The sequence below is a fragment of the Mauremys reevesii genome, linkage group 1 (assembly GCF_016161935.1).
Source record: "Mauremys reevesii isolate NIE-2019 linkage group 1, ASM1616193v1, whole genome shotgun sequence".
Taxonomy (NCBI): Eukaryota; Metazoa; Chordata; order Testudines; family Geoemydidae; genus Mauremys; species Mauremys reevesii.
Window position 1 is genome coordinate 338,869,202 of NC_052623.1, and position 16,005 is coordinate 338,885,206.

At 41.8% G+C, this 16,005-nt stretch overlaps 1 protein-coding gene across 4 annotated transcripts in view; it reads right to left on the minus strand.

The window, feature by feature from the left end:
- The window catches only part of SEMA3C (semaphorin 3C), a 154,616-nt gene that overhangs the window by 42,639 nt on the left and 95,972 nt on the right, over positions 1 to 16,005 (minus strand). For all 4 annotated transcript variants that reach the window (XM_039518413.1, XM_039518414.1, XM_039518415.1 and 1 more), the window contains exons 5-8: positions 15,179 to 15,298; positions 9,248 to 9,338; positions 4,104 to 4,223; positions 1,433 to 1,575 (exon numbers count right to left, since the gene is read on the minus strand). In XM_039518413.1, coding sequence (XP_039374347.1) covers positions 1,433 to 1,575; positions 4,104 to 4,223; positions 9,248 to 9,338; positions 15,179 to 15,298 — 474 coding nt within the window. The remainder of the gene's footprint in view (positions 1 to 1,432; positions 1,576 to 4,103; positions 4,224 to 9,247; positions 9,339 to 15,178; positions 15,299 to 16,005) is intronic.

Here is a 16,005-nt window from a genome sequence, read left to right on the forward strand (position 1 = left end):
AAAGCACACCGAAAATGGGAATATGTTTTGAGAAGACTCATCAGAATGATGTTAAATGACCAGCTCTACTTTTATTCTGCCTTTCATGTGCATGTGTAAGAGGAGTTCTGCCCAGCTATGAAGGGGGAAAGTGACCGCTCTCATTTTAAACTGGAATAAAGCCTTTTCAGCCACCTGTCCATACTTTCTTTGCAGCTGAACCAGCAGGCTCAAGAGGCTTGGGCATTAACTTTCGTGCTGCCAAAAATGCTATTAGAATAGGTCTCCTTAACTGACCTAAGGTTAACAGAGCTCATGGCAAGTCAGGCTGACACCAGGAGGCTTGTAGCCATGTTCACTCCTTATTGAGGTTGTTACAGTAGATTACTATCAACATGAAGGATCAGCTCTTGTTCCCTTTGGAATCTATAGGAGTTTGCCATTGATTTCAATATAAGCACAATCAGGTCCAAATCCTTTTAGAAGCAATCTGGACTTCATTATAACAATAACAACAACAATAACATCCTAATAATGTTTAATGTCTTATTGAAAAATACCCAGAGACCACTGGGCACCTAACCAAAAATACAAAAGAATAGCAATATTGTAAGACTGGGTCATATATCATATTGAACTGCCAGAACAGGAACTGAGCAAAAACCAAAGCGCACAACCATTCCCCTGCACAGCCACATCACAGACCTCAATGAATACAAAACCCATATTAATCAGGAGGGGGAAGGAGGGGACCTTCACACTTGATCTCCAGTTTGTCCCTAGGTAAGGGATAAAGACTTTTTCAGAAAAACAGAGCATTTTACAGTTTTAATTGTACAAGCATCCATAACCTCAGAGAAAGAGATAGCTGCTTCAATCACATTGCAAGCAAAATTGACTCTAGTTACAGAAAAAGAGAAATACGGGCAACAACTAAGGCCCTGATTCTGCATGGACATATGCACATGCATAACTTTGACCCACTGAAATCAATGGGACTATTCATGTGCTTACATTAAACATGTGCATAAAGTGTAATTGTTTTAAGAATAAAACCAATGTTTTCAAATGCCTTTACATTGAATGTCTTGTGGGAGATTTGGTACTTCTGTGATTCCGTAAAGCTCACATCTGAATCATGGAAAGTAAAGCAAGCTCAGGAAGTCAGTGTTATTAACTACACTGCACCAGACACCAAGGTGCACAGATTCATCAAGCACTAATATTCCTACTAAAATTACAGATATAGTCCAGATATATCTAACAAGATCAGGGCTTGGCTCTGTACTCAACAGCCTTTCTTCTTAATTATGGAGATGGAAGCAGGAACAGGAAATTTGCTTGTTATTGGAATTAAAGGCTTTTAAATCGTTTTAACGCAATGGATTAATTTTGATTTTTCAATCAAGCCAGCAAATCATCCTCTGAAAATTGAACAAAAAATTATTCTTACTGGGCATATTCTAGCAATCATTGAATGAATCTGTTTGGTGCTGCCACTGTTGTCCGTAAGCCTCTCTTTGAAGAAGAAGTACACTTTGGCATCATTAGGGTCTGTGCCGTCTGGGATGAGATGAGCATCCACAAAAATAGGCTCTGGAAAGAGACAGATACAGAGCAAACAATGTGTCAATATAACAACTCTTGACAGCTACTGATCTCTCCAGGTACCTCCACAGAATGCATCTGCTGCTGCTGCCCAACATGCTAGGGCTTGGCCCTACTCATGTATAAAGTTAAGCACTAGCATCAGTGTTTTCAGGACAGGGATCTCGGATGGTTTCTGTAGACTCAAGTTGATACTAGAGCAGATTTGTCCCAGTTTTCAAAAAAGCAGGTCTGAAGCAGAAACAGCAGTGCTAGTTTACTACAGAGATCAAAAGCCTTGCAGGAGAAGAATCAGTGAGCAAGCTAGAGAAGACTCTTTGAGGAAAAAAATGTGAGAAGAGAAACAAGGATCTGAAAAACTGTTAGGGAGAAAATGAACAAATTTCTTTTCAAGCCTATTCAATCAGAGGGTAAAGGTTGTGGCAGAGCTACTGAAAACCAAAGCAAGGGAGGCTTTGAGGATGTGAGAATGCTGAGGAGTGAAGTTCCCTCAAAGATATTCATATTAGAATATGGTGAACATATTGAAATAAATATGCACTACAGTCTGAATGAGCACAGGGATAGAGGACTGCAGCGAGCTAGTGTCAAATAATGTATATTGTCATTCCTAATATCTGATTTGTGTCCATTTATCCTTTTCCGTAGAGACTGTCCAGTTTGGCCGATGTACATAGCAGAGGAGCATTGCTGGCATATGATGGCGTATATTACAATGGCAGTATACAAAAACCTGTAGGAGAACACTTCCACCTCCCTGGCCATGCAATATCAGATCTTAAGGTGGCCATCCTGCAGCACAAAAACTTCAGGACCAGACTTCAAAGAGAAACTGCTGAGCTTCAGTTCATCTGCAAATTTGACACCATCAGCTCAGGATTAAACAAAGACTGTGAATGGCTAGCCAACTACAGAACCAGTTTCTCCTCCCTTGGTTTTCACACCTCAACTGCTAGAAGAGGGCCTCATCCTCCCTGATTGAACTAACCTCGTTATCTCTAGCTTGCTTCTTGCTTGCATATACATACCTGCCCCTGGAAATTTCCACTGCATGCATCCAACGAAGTGGGTATTCACCCACAAAAGCTATAAGGTGCCACAGGATTCTTCGCTGCTTTTACAGATCCAGACTAACATGGCTACCCCTCTGATACTTGACAGCTATCAGTGTGGCAGCCTGTGGTACACTTGCTTTCCTTTGGCAATTTTCTTGGCTAAAATCTAATGAATAGAGGCCTCCAATGACCTATATTCTCCAGTCTGGAGGTCACTTACTTCCTATTATTCATACCATTTGATTGGTTGATACGCAATACAAACCACTTTTGACTTTTTGGTGACCTCTGATGGAAAGGTCACATTTTTAATTTTGGATATCTTCTGTACTCTTCAATCCATTATCAATGAATATGTCACATTTCATGATGCTAGCTCAGGAGGAATATGGAAATACATTGTGTGTATCAGACACCTTTTCCAAGTAACTGCATTATGTAGGTTTTCGAGCCAGGAAGCACTTTCTGTGCAGTCCATTTTCTAAGATACTTTGAGGAGAGTGGGCAAGCTTAAGAGAATGAAGACAACTAGAGGCAAATTTTAGAAAACAGATAGAGTTTCCCTCTTTTGACAAATTTCATTTATTCTCTTACAAAAAGTGCAAGTTAGTATCATAACACGTGATATCACATGAATTATGAATAAAAAGAATAGATGTGTTAGGATTTGCCCTGTACAATTGCATGAGGTAGAAAGACCAGACTGGTTTCCTTCAATGTACCTCAGCAGGCTTGGCAGCAATAAATGCAAATCTTCAAATCAGAATGATAAATTTGGCCTATTCCTATTGGGTGAAATCCACTACTGTGCAGAGGGCCAGCGCAAAACCTATTGCATATGATTAACTTTAACCCAGTGAAATCAATGGGGCTATTTATGTGCTTAAAATTAAGCATGGGCATAAAGTGTAGCTGTTTTAAGAATAAAATAAAGCATAGCATATAAGACATGGGTGGGATCCTGGCCCCACTGAAGTCAGTGGGAGTTTTCCCATTGATTTGAATGGAGCCATGGTTTCACCCCTTGTACCTCACCATTGCACAGAGGTGACTTTTCCTCAGTGTGCCATTTTATGACAATCACATAGTTAATAAGTTATTTAAATTTACTACAGTTGAAAATTAAATGTAAATAATTACAACCAAATTTTCCTATGCCAGATAATCTCAAATAATTAGGGGTTACGAACAAACTTCCCTGGGAGGCAGTTTTAGCCACTTCAGGCACAGTGTACTGGAATAGATGAACCATGGGTCTCCTCCAGTATGGCAATTCCCATGTCCTGTAGAATTCCTATTCATCATACAGACATCATTGTCTGTGGCATGTTTTTATTCCTATTTCTTGCCCACAGTTTCCCTTAGTAGATTCATTTTAGAATGGGAAATAAAGAACTCTTTGTTGAAAACAACCTTTCTCTTAGTCACATATCAAAAGCTTTAATGAAGCAATAGTCTTACCACTCAGCCACTTAGAATTGTGTTGATCAGTTCTCACTGCATTCCGTTTGGTTAAACTGCGAAAAATTGCTGCATCGGTCCCCATGAAATCTATGTACATTCCTGAAAACAGCTCTTCATCTATAGAAAGGTAGAAAAGGAAAAGGGGGAAAAAACATGAATGTGTCTATCTTGGCTTTTTGGGAAATCCATTTCTAGTGACCTATTTTTGTTTCAGATGGTGCCAGTTCTTTATTTGCATAGCAGTCACTACACAGAAATATCAGTCCGGTGGGAGTGGAGTTTCCTCTGAATCATGGAACAATCATCTAGCCTAAGGAGGAAGCATCAGATGTTGCTAAGAACTTTAGGGAACTGCATGATTAAATATAGCAGCTAACCACATGTGTAGTGAACCTTTCATTTGAAATACAGCTTAGTGACTGAACTTACATTGCTAAACACCAATGCCCAGACAGGGTAATAGTATAAAAAGGACTCAAATTCCATTTTTAAAAAAAGTACTTGAAAAAGCTTCTGTGTTATGGAAGTAGCCAAAATACTGGGCCAGTATTTGCAAGTGTAAATTGGCATAGCTCCAATTGAAGTCAACAGAGTTGCTACTGTTTTCAAGGCTGACTTCAGACTCAAGCACGATTCTGTATTGCAGAAACTGGATGAAGATGCTATGAACCTGGCTCAGTGTAAAGGGAAGTAACAAATACCTGCATTATATACTAGAGTCAGAGTAAATTTCAATGTAGTGTGAAGGAAATTAGACATGCAACTCTAGTTTACTTTAATAGGATTAGGTACCTAAATTCCCTGTGCAGGACGCTGAAAATTCAGCCCATATGTCAGTACATATATATATATATATATATTTCCATTGGCGAATGCAAGGCAACGCCAGAGTACAACACATTAGCTAAAATAATTTTTAACTTCCATGCTGGGAGCAGCGGCTGAATGAACTCCCACACAGCTAGGTCCTTTGATGTTTTCACCCAAATGCCTGGGCTGCCATGAGTGTGTGTGGTCAAGCTGGCAAGAGCCACAAATATTGAGGCTTCTTTTAATTTTTTGTTTGTTCAACAATAAGAAACACCCGTTCACCTTTGAGAGATGAAAACTCTGGAGGGTTTTTTTTCATTGCTTGCTAGGTCATGAACCAGATCCCTACTAATTAGACAGTAGGTAGTGCAGGCATTGTGTCACCTACATGTCTTTCCCTTAGCTGCGGTTCAATGTATGAGGGAATCCATTATGCAGGGGTAACAACAAGGAGAGTAGAGAGAAGTTTACACAACGTGATTTCCCCCAGAACCATCTGGTGTCTTATTCCTCTTGTCAAATAGTTTGGCTGCAATGGATTATGCCTATGGCTCTCACAGAGCTCTCGTGTTCATTTCTAGAAAAAAAAATAGAAAGGCTGGAATGGGGCTATGGAATTCTTAATCCTATTGCATACCAGCTTTATTAGTTATGTCTTAAGCATTCCTAGAGCCTACTAGTCTAATCAGGTATCAAATGATATCTGTCAGCTCCACTTCCTTTTGGTTTAATGCTTAAATTCTGCACAACAGTTTGTCTTTGCAGGGTAACCAATTCACACTGTTTCTCTTTGTTACTGGGGGAATTGCTGAACTGATGTATGTCTGCTCTTGTAAATACCTAGGAGCATTGGTTGCGGAAAGAAAGGGGGTGTGCATGTTAATTATTCCTTGCCTGCCCAAAGATACATTTTTCAGAGCTTTTCTTCTAAAGCATTTTTGTAGAATGGTGAATTTCTCCTACCTTCTAATTTGTTTGTCAGGTGGTGTTTTCCTCTATGGGGCCATTCACTTTTCCTGTTCTATTTCAAGCTTGTGTTCTGTGTTGCATAGGTGGAAGGTGATGCCAGAAATCGACAAGAAACAGGGACCACACTATAAAATATTTATGTCATTATACTTTACTAGTTCCAGTGGCATTCGTCAGTTTGAGAGGAGGGAGGAAAGAAGGTCTTGTGATTAAGGCACTTATCTAGGCCTCAGGAGCTCTGGGCTCAATTCCCAGCTCTGTCTTTGGCTTCCTAGTTACACAGGCTCTCTACTCCCCCCTCAGTAGTAGTACAGTTCTCCAGTTGGTTGAATCTTTTAAAAAAGAAGAAACTTTTTAAAGTGTGAGCACTGTAGATTGTGTAACCCAAATGATTCAAAGTTCAGGGAGAAATATTGCTTTGGAGATTAACTAGATATTGGGGGCCTGCTCAGTCACATACCTTGGAGATTAAAGCAGATAAAGTAACTTCTACTAAAATGAAGAAAACTCCCATGTGTCCAAAGGAGACAAGCCTTTGTCCTACTGTGTGTATAGTATCTTAGAAAAGAGGATGTTAACGGGCATTCATAAACCCCAGGATGAAAAAAGAAAGTCTCTAGTCTTTGATGGCAGTAACTCATTTAAGAATGTGAAAAGCGTAATTGGCGTTTATGAGTGGACTAGGCTATAACTGACTTTGATCAAATTCCTTTACATGCTGCCCACAGATTATTGATGAAGTAAGATGGAAATGTAGCCAATCATTTAAAGAGGTAGAGTATCATGCTAGAGAAATGACACTTTCTCTTCTTCCATGCAGACTGGAATCCCCTTTTGCTCGCATCTCTGCTCACTTCCATGCCAAGCCACCTTGGAACTTTATATTTTTGAAGGTAAGATGCTGAGATGATTCTGTTCAGTTGAGGAGAGAACAAAGGACCTGTCCCTGGAGCCCTACTCTTTAACTTGAACTTCCGGCACTTCCACTGTGTACCTCTCATTACTCCAATGGGAGCTGCATGGCTAAGACACCACACGGTAGTACCGTGAAAACCCAGGGCTAAATGCCTTGCTATATTGTGTGCAGTTGCTATGAAACTCAACATACTGTACACAGAGGTCAACAGAATTCTTCTCTTTTTTTAACAAAATCCTAAGTCAGTTTGAGAAATCTGTGCAACTCCTGCTCTTTCTCTTGGCTAAAAACATACTATGTTTGGGCTGCTAATTTAGGCTATGTCTATCCTAGGTGTGAATAGCAGTGCACACCAAAGTGCTGTCCTGTAACTCCCCCGTGTGGATTCTGCAGGCAGGGGGCTCTAGCCCAGCCAGGCGGGCAGCACCCGCCTGGGCGCCCTCCCCAGGGGGGGCGGGCTGGTGGCTGGACTGGCAGCCTCGCGCATGCGGAGAGGCACGGAGCCTCGGACGACGACCGGACCCCCCCTGCAGCCACGACTGACTGCGGCTGCTGGGCCCGCTGGGACCTGGACCCTCCCGCGACCGCAGCCGGCCGGCAGCAGCTCGCGCGGACCGCCGAACCGCAGCGCAGCGGCGCGGAGCTCTGCAGCTGAGCCAGCGACCCTCCCGCAGACATGCAGCGGCGCTTGCCTGCGTTCCGCTCAGCTCGGGGCGCCCGCGGCGCGGGGCGCCTTGTCTGCAGGCACCAACTCAAAGACTCCCAGTTCACATTTATGTAGTACGACATTAATACCAACTAGGAACCTATTAATTCACACCCATAGCTCCACACAGGGGAGTTACAGCATAGCACTTTGGTGTGCGTTGTTATTCACACCCCTGCAATCAAAACTGTGGGGCAGCACAGATGGGCCCTCAGAGATCAGGGATTAGATACAGATTCAGAATGCAAGGCTTTGGTATCAGTAGTCTCTGAACACACTGCAAATCTAAATGGCAAAGTGTATGTCTACACTGAACATTCAAGAGCACATGTGGCTCAAGTGGTTGTAGCATTGTCTGTGCAGGCAGCTGCTGCTCCAGCCCAGCTGCTGTCATAGTCCTAAGAATGTACTGCAGACGGTGACTAGGCAGAGGGCAAACAAAACCATCGATTGAGCATGCTTAATGAATTCAGGGCAACGTTTAAATTAATCATCTAAGCCCTGCCATTCCAAAGTAAATTCTTTTCATTCCTTGCTGTGAAAGCCAGTGAGGAGTTCATTATGGACTGACTAACCCAGAGTTATGGCTAAAGCATATCTTGCTGCAGTCTGGGAGATCTGAGGGTCTGATGACCCCTTTCCCTGTGCCTGCTGTGATCTTTTTCACTAACTCAAAGCCAGTGCAAGTGAGGATAAAATGCTGCTATAGGGCCTGATTCTCCTTTTGCATTAAGGCCATGCACATTTGCATCCACTTGAAGGCTCTTTATAATGCCACCAGAGTGTAAAATGATCTTAGTGTAAACCAGAATTAGGCCTGTAGTGTTTTACACCCACTTTGCACTGGCATAGGTGCAAGGCAACGGGGAAATCTGGCTCTTAATGTGTTGGCATTTTTTCCAGCCCACAGACCACTGGAGATCAGGCATGTTGAAGTGAGGATATGTTGTTTTCTCCAGATGGAATTTGTGAGCTGTCCTTTCATTCTCTTTCAAGGTGAAATTCACCCCTGTGCAAAGGGCTACACCGGGCCTATGCCCCACTTAAATCTCAACAAAGAGCTTAGGTGGCACTGAAGTGGGGCCCAGGCACTGTGCTGGCCCTGTGTGCCAAGGTTTCACTCTCACTGAACACTCTGCCAGACAACCTACAGTGAGATGTCAAGGGAACCAGTTGTCACACTCTCTGCCCTTTCATATGGAAGTGAGTTGCTAAATTTATAGTCAGTGATACAGTGGGGGTGAGGAAGGGGTAGGTAAAAACGCCAGCTGCAAAGCAAGGAGCCTGGCAGTAGCTGGTGGCCTCAACAAATATCAAATGCAGAATAACTCGAAAGACTACAGCAGGTTTTGCTACCCTAACTACATGGCAATGAGACACAAGAACTGGCCATGATGAATGAAGTCAAAAAGTGTTTAAACATTAAAAAAAAAAAGATTAAGATATTTAAAAGTTGTAGCTAACCCTGGGAAAATGTGAAAGATGAAAAGGGGACAACCTCTTGCTCTCTATCCCTCCGTCCCTCCCTCCCTCATTGCTGCTTCCTTCTGCATTTCCTTCACACATCCATGCTTAGCTCCGTGCAGACCTTCAAAAGACGCCTGACAAGCAGTATGAACACAATGGTTTCCTTTTCACGGGCTGTGCCCTGTGCTCCATTTGTTTATGACACCCCATCATTTCACACTCTGCTCAGTAATAATGATTTAAGCTGCCAGGCTCTTTGGTTATTTTACTTACTGATCATAACAGATACTGTGTTCACATTAGGGTTGAAAGAGCAGCGCCCCTTCCCCGATTCACACTTGGAGTCGATCACGAAGACTTGCTCCTGTAATATAGACATGCATGTCACTGCTGATGTTTAGAAACCTTAGAAAATGAAAATAAAGTCAGAGAAGACTTTTTTCCTGTGTTGTTATCGACTAAGAATAGTCAGCACTGGCGTGGGATTTTGCTTTACTACTTACAATAAAACTGTCTTATGATGAGTTTTCATTATCTTCTCACTTGTACTCAATTATTTTCACTGTAATTACAAATGCAATACACTCTCAGATGTAGGAAGTGTCCTCCGAGTTTAGCTGAGCTGCTCTGTCTGTGGTCCACTTGGCTTATATGTCAACAATAACATCTGCAGACATTTTTTCTATAGTCTTGAAATGACCTATGAATTACTTGATGAATTCATGGTGGTATTTATATCAGGGGCCTAGCCTAAAGCACTTGCAATAAACTACTCGAGTAATAATACACAAGAATGCAAGTCTCTCTTTTCAATTGTCAGCTTGTCATAAGGACCCAGATTTGTACAGCTATTCAGATGTTGCTGTGCTCAGTGTCACAATGCCTAACTGATTTAGAAGCCTAAATCTCATTTTCAAAAGGGATTTAGGCACTTAGGAATCTAAATTCCATCAACAGTCAATGGCATTTAGACTTCTAAAGTGACTAAATCTCTTTTAAAAATGAGACTTAGGCTTCTAAATCAGTTAGGCATTGCAACACTGAGTGCAATGACACCTAAACAGCTTTAAAAATCTGGGCCTGTCTCCTTACCCCGCTTCCAAAATAATTCCAAAAGCACACACATTTTCTTCAGAGCATTGTCTCTTGGATTACACTCATTGCTCAGTCACTGTGGTGGTAGGTGTCTTATAGATAACAAAAGCAAGTGTAGGACTTGATCCCTTGCTGCTGTTAGAAGACTGAGCAATTTTGTTTAGATGGCACAGCACTATAATTCAAAAAATGGGTGAGGTGTTTAGGTTAAGAAGCAGCAATCTGGACCTTTACCTGTTCCTTGAACAGAAGCAATCTTTGGTTAACTTGCGTTCCCACCCCATCTTGGTGTCCCTCTTAATTTACTGACTCCAGCCAGTACCAGAAAAATAATTGCAAGGATAAGAAAGGATTTTAAATATCAGGGGATAGCTGTGTTAGTCGCATCCACAAAAATATCAAGGAGTCCTGTGGCACCTTAAAGACTAACAGATTTATTTGTGCATAAGCTTTTGTGGGTTAACACCTCACTTCTTCAGATGCAGGGAGTGAAAATTATAGATGCAGGCATCATATGATGACACATGAAGAGAAGAGAGTTACCTCACAAGTGGAGGACCAGTGTTGACAGGGGCGATTTGGATTTTAGGCTATTTCTGTCCCAACCAGAAACAGGTAATTCACAAATACCCATAAGAAAGCCAATCAGAATGAAGTTTTTGTGATGTGGATGCCAATCCAGCAGAAACTGGAATGAGTCATGTGACGCTGGCAGACCAGGTGCCAGCTCATGCCAAAGCCCCTAGGTCTCAGCTGAACATTGACAAATACATAGCTGGAACCAGTCTGGCTCACCTGTGTGTGAGTACTGTTAAATATGTATTAGAGTTATAAAAAAACATGTACTTAGTGTTCAGACTTTAACACACGCAGCAATTTACAAGCATTCCATAATCTCATTTATAACATCTGAATTCCATCTTATAAGGTAACATTCAAGGGTTTGCTCTGCAGGGGCGTGTGCAGGAATTTTAATTTGACCACTTTTGGAGGGGCACATTAAACACACACAAGGAGGCAGTGGCTCTCGACAGCAGCACGGTCTGTGTTCCTGCAGCCTGGGGAGGGAGGAAGCAGCACAACAGTTGCCCAAGCACCAGACAAACCACTGTGGAACATCAGAGGACAAAAGAATTTGTTGATTACTCCCCCACCTGCTAGGAAGAGAGACATACAACTGAATTCCTCCCAGTGGCTGAATTTGCAACTCAAAGAGAAGTAGGGAAGGGATAAAAAGACCTAAGAAGCAAAACCAATATTTTTTATGCTGCTTAGACTCTGAGTGGCAAGGATTACTAAGCATATACAAAAGATCCCCAGTGCTTTGCCTGGGTTAGCCCTAAAGGACATAGAAACTTCTATTGCCCTCTGAAACTTAAGACAAGAATTCATTTGTGTGTGTATATGTGTTTATCTGCTTTAACTTTGTAAATAACTCTTTTATTTCTTTTTCCTAGTTAATAAATCTTTGGATATTTTATTATAGGATTGGCTACCAGTGTTGTCTTTGGTGTGAGATCTAAGGTGCAATTGACCCGGGGTAAGTGACTAGTCCTTTGGGACTGGGAGTAACCAGAATATTGCTGTGATCTTTGGTGTAAGTGACTGTCTATCACAAAGGTAAGCTTATCTGGGTGGCAAGATAGATCAGAGTACCCAAGGGGACTATCTATGACTTCATGTTCAAGCTATTATAGTGCCTGATGAGTTCACACTTGATAATGTGTTGGCAAAATCTAAGCATAGAACTCACAACCAATATGGGGTTGATACCCTGCTTCTTAACAGTCTGCCCTGAAGTTGGTACTCACGCTCTTGAGCCACTGTAAGACAGCTTGACAAGAGCACCAATTCGTTACTTACCAATTCGTCCCTAATAAGACCAAGCATGATGGCACCTAGATGCCACACAGACCACTAAACAACTATCTGAGGGTAATAAATTTGGTCTCTATTAACTTGAGACAGAGTTTAAATGTTCACTAAAAGCTGCAAATTCCCAAATTCCATTACTACTGTCATATCTATCTATCTATCTATCTATCCCATCACTATAGTCATTAGATAGATCTTGTAAACAAAGTTTCAAATCTAAGTATAAGTCTATGTTATCTGTTTTCTTAATGAATATGTAGTTTGATACTAATGTATATTACTATTTTATGCTTACTGTACACTACTCCAAAATGCCCAACCATTGCACTGGCAATTTGCCAGAAACCCCAGGACCACATATATTTTTCAAATGTGTTAAGTTATTTTTTCTTAGCCCATCATAAATCCAAACAGCCATAACATTTGCTTCTACTTGCACCCACTCTGATATTAGAATAACACTTGGTTAAGTTCACAGTAATCACATTCTGCAAATGATTAGCCTTTTCTTCACCTGTTCTTACAGGGAGAGTTTAAAACAAGTCTACATTTTATGATAGCAAGAACGGCATTCAGCTCTGCAGAGAACATTTTCCTTTGGCCAGTGTATCAAGGCACAGGATGAGAAAGGGAAGCAAAGAAGTGTTTTCATAAGCTGTGACAGGGAAATACAATTTAACCAGAGATGGCCAAATGCTGCCTCCCCAGTGAGGGCTCTCTAGCTGGGAACACGATGCCCTCTTATTGCAATCATGTACTAACCAAAACCTGAGACCTGGCTCCCATGAGTGCCAGACTATGGTGCTGTCATGCTGGGTGGTGTTTTACGGTTTCCAAGGAGTGTTTGCAGCAGAAATAGATGTGCCTGTTTAAAATAGCAATTTTACACCTGCAAAAACAACCATTTGTTTGTGGAAAACAGTGACAAATTTGAGGTGAAATCATGGTTTTTGCAAAAGCAAAGGAAACACAACTTCTCAATAGTCCCATCAGCACGACATAATTTTTCACTCAGCTCTCCTAATTAGGCATTTGCAGAGGGAAATACTTGAATTTAAATCTGTACTCTTTAAAGTGCTTTGCTATTGTTGGCCTGTACAGTACCAGCAATGAGAGTGCAATGCCTAGTCAAGTGTCTGACAGACTCCAGACGTCTGAGACAGCAGTTTATTTAATCAATTGTTCCTAGGCATGCAGCTACAGAGACGAGCTAAGTGAAGCCAACTCTACTCTCCAAGACGTGTATCTTTATTTTAAACTTCAGAATTTTAACATCTTGCATCATCTTGAAGCCTCATGTGTTATTTAAAGTGAAATCACATTTCTTGCAACAAAGAAATCATCAGAGTCAATATTTCTGTATTGCTTGGTATAATGGCTACATACATTTTAAAAGATATCATATTGATTATTCTACAGATGGGATCACTTTCAATTTTAAAATTAATCCTGATAAAATTAAATTAGAATGAATGTCACCAGGATGGTATGACTGAGAGTTACTAACTAGTTGAGAGCAGAAGAGCAGATCCATTCATTCCAGAGATTCATTCCAGCAGTTCTGTGCTGTTGAACCCAGGCTCCTAAGCCCCAATGGCAGGCAGTCTTCTAGGAGTGGAAGTGCAGTGATTCAGTCTGCACAGTCTACTTGGGGGCGTGGAGCCAGCCAATGCTCCCCCAAATTGCTTGGGACCATTCCATGGAAGGATGGGGCAAAGTCTTCCAGGAGATGTACTGATTTGTATCCCCCCCGAGCAGTCTGTACTTGAGGGTTGAGAATTTCGAACCCAGTCCTCTCCCTTTGAAATCAGTGGTCAAACCCACGTGGACTTCTATAGAAGCAGGAGCAGACATTTACAGCTGCCTTCCCCTGGCAGAACTTAACTAGCAGTGTCTGCCCTCCCCCTGCAGCACAGCCATTTCTCCATGTGCAGCAAGACATACTGCTCCTTCCTGTGCCTGTAAGAGTCAGTCTGGCCCAAACTCTACCAAAGTGCCAGGACTCAGATAAGAAGTTTCCTTTTTCCTTCTCCCTACTCCATTTATTGCTTACTACATTTGTATAGAAAAAAAAATTTCATTTTCATATCATGAAGTCTGGAAAATGCATTTATGAAACATCTGGGCTTATAAATGTTTAGCCAATACAATGCAATAGAAAGCAGGCAGACTAACTCAGGCAATGTACTATGAGGCTGCTCTTTACAAGAAGTGCTTTGGCTAGCTATTATTCCATGACAGTGCAGTATGCGGGAAGGAGAAAATGGTTTATGATTTAAAATGTAGGAGGACAAGTAGTACTTAGTAGCACAAATTGTGCTGCCTGGAAGGAAAAACAAAACAAAACAAAACAAAACAAAACAAAACAGGTGCGTGGAGGGAAATCTTTCTAAAATGGTAGATGAGTGGTAAACTTTACAGAACAATTAGACTTGTCACAAGAAGACTAGAAAGTTACTGTGATACTTAACCCTTTAATTGTTGAATTTTCTGTTACCATATGTACACTAAGTTGCTTCAGTGGTTCTTTGGAATTAAATCAGCATACCTCAGTTGGAGCCATCAATGGAAATAAGCAGATTTATACCAACCGAGGCTCTCACCCTAATAATCGATGACCCAACCTTGCAGCATCTATTCAGGCACAACTTTTCCTGTCAAGGAGACTTCATTGGGAGTTCTACCTGAATAGAGATTGCACGTTCAGGATTGTAGGTCCCCATCCTGCAAACACTTACACCTGTGAGTACTTGGCCCACAGGAGTAGTCCTGTTGAACTTAACAATACTACTCCCATGGATAAATGCTTGCAAGACTAGGGAATAAGTGAAGGACCTTACTGAGTTTTCTTCTACTGCTATTTATTTCCAGTTTTGGACGATAAATTAGGAATGAATGAACTGGTTCAGATAAAATGAGAACTAGCCAAACCTTAGCCCAAAGTCTGAAGTGAGCTTTTTCGGACACAAAGTCTGAAGTGAGGCTAATGCTATCAAACCATTTTCTACTTTTATGCATGCCATGCTCTCTGGTAGCAGCTGGGACTGGAAACAGAAGTGTCAGAAAACCAGGGGAATGGCTGTCCTTGTGCTATTTGTAGCCTGACTGGACAAAGTAACCTCATGAGATCTCCAAGCCCAGTTTCCAGACTCATCCTCTTTGGATAAGTGTATTTGCCCAGCACTAAAAATATCCACCACAGAAAGCATGGGAACAATGAATGAAAACACTTACCTCAGACCTGCGCCCTCTGTTGAGGTATGTGCATACTGGGCTGAATGCTCCACTCCCACAGACGTACAAATGGGTGCGATTGAAGGTCTGTATCACACGTACATAATTTCCACAGCCATGCTGTAGGGAAAGAAAATGACTTAATAAAATATGCATGCAGATAAAACTTATTAAATGTTGGGAAACACTAAGGAATAGGAACAGCTCATAATTTTAATGCTGTTCTTGTCATCTTATTTATTACAATATGTTCTGTTGCAATCAGTCTCCTTAATTAGGACAAGCTCCCTTCTTTTCTTATTCCATGTATAGAGCCAAATCCATGACCCCTGTCCAAAACCTTCAGTCAACAGGCTTTGTGCAAGTGTTGGGGGTTGGAGAAGGGACTCTTGTTCTCATCTGAAAAGCTATGGCTGCTTCACTTCCCATCCACAGGGAGTTTTGGCCAGTGGGGCTACATAGCCGTAGACCTACAAGCCATGCCTGTGCCCTTTCTTCCAGCCTGTTCTGCTCTCTGGATGGCCATGGATGGGCCAGCATGAAGTATGCAGAAACGGAGGACTCTCCATGTTCAGCTTCTCTATAGCCTGTTCTTTTTGCTCAGAGAACCACAGCACATCAGGGCCATCCACAAAAGGGTCCTGATCCTTTCCCCACAGGCCAGGAGTAAGTCTTATTTACTTCAATGGGAGTTACCCATACCCTGCAAAGGGCGAATCAGGCCCCCAAGGGAAAGCAGGCTTTTGTTCTTAATCTGCAGTGCCCTCAAGGAAGTCTCTGCAAATAGGTCATTCCTTTTCCAAGTTATTGATGTTAAACACCACCAG